Genomic DNA, 3,761 nt, shown 5'->3' with positions numbered 1-3,761 from the left:
ATTAGCAGAAACAAATAACATTATATGTCAAGTGCCAATGTAAGAGTCAACATCATAAATATAAAAAAGAGTGTACGAAACTTTCAAAAGTCGTATTGATGTTGTATATACTCATTGCTAGCTGTACAAAATGGAAAAGGTAAGAAGGTATAACTTTAATATGCAAAATTATACATCTTGTTGGATAGATAGAGGTGATTTATGAAGACAATGGTTGAAATGTTGACAGTTTAGTACCGCTCAAACTGGAGGTAGGTTGCGCGAGGGATGTTGCACTTTTTCATTATCCTTCATGTTCAGACACAATCAAACCGAGTCTGCAACTTTCATGTAATTTTGATGTGATAAATAATTCCGAAAATCACCTTTCCCCAGATTTTTATACCTATAAAGGATAAGACTAGTATACTTTTTTCAATCATTTTGATAAATGTCAGTGTATACCTGTCACAATTTCAGATTGAAATAAAACAATTATTTTATTAAAAACATAGCCTTTTTGAAAATCATTTTTATGACTAGTTCATTTGTTAAAATAATCCCTTGTTCTACACATTCATACGAAATCACGGAAGTACGGAGATCTTTCGTCTTTCTTAACCTGACGCCCAACATCGTGCCATGAGGGTATAAGCCTCCTAAAGCTGATCATTTATTAGGTGAGGGTTGAGCCGTACAGCTGCGATTCGATATTCCGGGGGTTCTGGGTCCATTTTGTGGTGCCGATGTATTGTATTCTGATGGTCTTAAGTTCAAATCCCCTTCAGGATGCACATGTTTTTACCCTTTCATATGAATGAATATTTTTAGCATATTGTGAAATAATTTTTGTCTATTAAATTGGCTTGGCATTCATGTAATAGTACTTTTTCTAACAGGGCAGACCTTGATGATCAGATCCACCAGCAATGAGGAAGTGTTCCTTGTCGCCGCACTAAAGGTATTGATTTTAAGACGAAACTAATGCAAAATACAGACAGACATTATTGTTAAAACTTATTTCATGTGTGTGATGTATTTTTTAATATGAACCCTTAAAGAATCAACATGCTTATCATTTAATCAAATCATTAAAATAATATAGCGATCTTAAGTTTTATTTTATTGAACTGTTAGAAATGTTTTTATTTTGTGTACTTTCAAAGGTTTCGAGAGAGCGTTTATCGTTTTGCGTATATCGTTTTGCATGAATCTTTGTGCATTTCGTCTGTTTTACATGTGTTTAACTCTCGTTCGTTTAGCGTGTAACATGCGTTTGTTTTTTCTCTAGCTTGTGTTTTCCGTGTTATGTCAACATCTGTATATACTTGCGACAAACTATTCCCATCTGGTTAAGAAATAAGTTGAGCAACTTTTTCGTTATTTCATATTCACGTTCTAAGGTATCTTAAAGTTACTATTGAAATCAGAATCAATATATCGACATAATGATAAAGAATATCAAACAACTTTTTTAATAAAAGAAATTGTAAAAAGGTAATTTCTGTTAACACATTAATATTATTTATGTCGTTAAATTACATAGATCAAAAATATAATAAAATTAAATAGCATTAAAATTTTAAAATAAATTGCATTCAAATTTGCATTTTTTAACAAAGATTAAATTGTTTTTATTTTATAATATTTTTACATTTAGCAAAAATAATTTTATTAAAAATTATGATATTTTCGAGAAAGTATTACAATAATTGTGATTTTACAACAGATCTATGTTAACAAATCAGAGAATGTGTGCTTATTTATTTATTTATTTGCTTGTTATTAACATTAACATGATATCAAAATCAATCTGAGTTCTCAAAGCTGAAACATTTTTTTATGTTTTTAAGCACAGTATATAACACAAACGCATTAAAATTTTAAATAAATTGCATTCAAATTTGCATTTTTTTAACAAAGATTAAATTGTTTTTATTTTATAATGGTTTACATTTTAGCAAAAAATAATTTTATTAAAAATTATGATATTTTCAAGAAAAGTATTACAATAATTGTGGCATAACAACTGATCTATGTTAACAAATCAGAGAAAATGTGTTTATTTCTTTATTTGCTTGTTATTAACATTAACATGATATCAAAATCAATCTGAGTTCTCAAAGCTGAAACATTTTTTTATGTTTTTAAGCACAGTATATAACACAAAAGCTAACGTGAGCATACAGCACAAGTAAGTTCCCGTCCATTCACATACGGTGGGCATTTAAGAGAACCGCATATAGCTTGAACGATACAGAATACTTTTGCTGTTTTATCTCCGTCGCCACCATATAATTTCTCCGGAAGAGAATCTACGCAGAGGTATTCAGACGCAACAGACCCTCGGGTATGTCCAGCCATTAGATAGCCATTGTATTCTATCTTGTATCCTGTTGGGCAAATGTTACTGCCAGGGACCATCAAAATATCACTTCGTGGAACTTGGCAAACCACACAAGGTACGTCATGGTCCTGTAAGTGCTTCCAGTCAGTGTGCATGTACACACTATACTCAGCCCCGTAAATAAAGGCGCCGCCTGATTCAACTGTTGACGTATACTGTCCCCATTTAGGTGACTTTGTAAGGCAAAGGGCATTGGCAGCTCCACCAGGCTCCGCGTGGTGCGACCCTGCGGCATATCCGTTATAAACTTCCTTTGAATCACCTCTACATGTCGTTCGTCCCCATCGTACGTAGGTTGATCCGCTTTTTGGAACTTTTTCTATTTTGTTACGACTTTCTGAAAATATTTCCGCATATATAATTCAGTTTACCATATTTTGATATTTTACTTGCATTTTCATTTTTCTAATCGACCACATTCAATAACAAATTTCAAATGTCTGTTATATAATCACCAACAATTTAAGTCCCTAGCGAATAGCTGCCAAAAAGTATAAATTATGTCAAAACACCAATTAAAAAAATGCTTATTTCATTTATTTGTTAATCTAACACCGACAACTAAATCTAAGGTTAACAATTTGTGATTTTGTCTATAAACAGAACAGTTCTTCTTTGGTTTTGAATAAAAATTGTTTCCGTTCGAACGAACTGTCATAAACAATAGATAAATAAAAATAGGATATCACGAGCTTGTGAATATCAATAAAATTACCTTCTAATTGAATTTCCAAAGAACCAAGTTTGCTTTCTAACTCAATAAGTTTCTTGTATAAACTGTATTCACACTGGAACTGGTCACAACATGTTCCATTTCTTGGACATTCACAATGCACCAAGCAACAAATGCATGAAAAGATAAGAAAAACGTTTAATACAAGACTGACTGCCATTTTCCTTTTATGTAATTGAAGTTTAATAACGCTTAAATATATACAATTTATGAGAACAAAAACTGTTTGAATTTAAAGGCCCTTTTTCAAATATGTGTTGGTATTTCAAAGATTTATCTGGGCGATTACAGTTTTCTTAACATTTAAGTGAACATGTCTTTCGTTTAGTTAATATAATTTGTCCATATTTTTGAAATGTAAATGTTAACTGAGAGCAATTTACACCATGCAAATAATATTCTTCTTTACCGGATAAAAATTGTAAAGTTATAATTTTCAAATAATGTCTGATAAACAACACATTTATTATATGTTTAGCACATATCTGTTATGAATAACGGAAAATAACAGAACAGTTTCTGTAATATCTCCTTCATGCAAAGTGTCAATAAATTTTAAAATCTAAATTTTAAGTTAATAAATACCTTTTGTTAGAATCTTAATAATAATCTTAAGTTTAACAAGAGACAGAAACCAACATT

General features: G+C 30.8%; 1 protein-coding gene across 1 annotated transcript; it reads right to left on the bottom strand.

The window, feature by feature from the left end:
• Positions 1 to 2,026: 2,026 nt before the first annotated feature.
• On the bottom strand, positions 2,027 to 3,294 carry LOC132726177 (uncharacterized). Its single transcript, XM_060711447.1, has 2 exons — positions 3,102 to 3,294; positions 2,027 to 2,723 (listed from the first exon to the last, which is right to left on the bottom strand). The coding sequence occupies exons 1-2, from the start codon at positions 3,277 to 3,279 to the stop codon at positions 2,152 to 2,154; spliced, it is 750 nt and encodes a 249-aa protein (XP_060567430.1). The 5' UTR covers positions 3,280 to 3,294; the 3' UTR covers positions 2,027 to 2,151.
• Between the last annotated feature and the right edge of the window lie 467 nt (positions 3,295 to 3,761).

This window comes from Ruditapes philippinarum, unplaced genomic scaffold (genome assembly GCF_026571515.1).
Source record: "Ruditapes philippinarum isolate M1 unplaced genomic scaffold, ASM2657151v2 ctg3998_1_1_1_1, whole genome shotgun sequence".
Lineage (NCBI taxonomy): Eukaryota > Metazoa > Mollusca > Bivalvia > Venerida > Veneridae > Ruditapes > Ruditapes philippinarum.
The sequence above is the reverse complement of the archived record's forward strand: the minus strand, read 5'-3'. Positions and strand labels throughout refer to the sequence as shown.

What these genes read in the sequence shown, in the direction of transcription:
- LOC132726177 (XM_060711447.1), bottom strand. Translation starts at nt 3,279, where the DNA reads ATGGCAGTCAGTCTTGTATTAAACGTTTTTCTTATCTTTTCATGCATT. An exon ending in TTTGGAAATTCAATTAGAAG is followed by an intron (nt 2,724 to 3,101) that starts GTAATTTTATTG and finishes AAATATTTTCAG; the next exon opens with AAAGTCGTAACAAAATAGAA.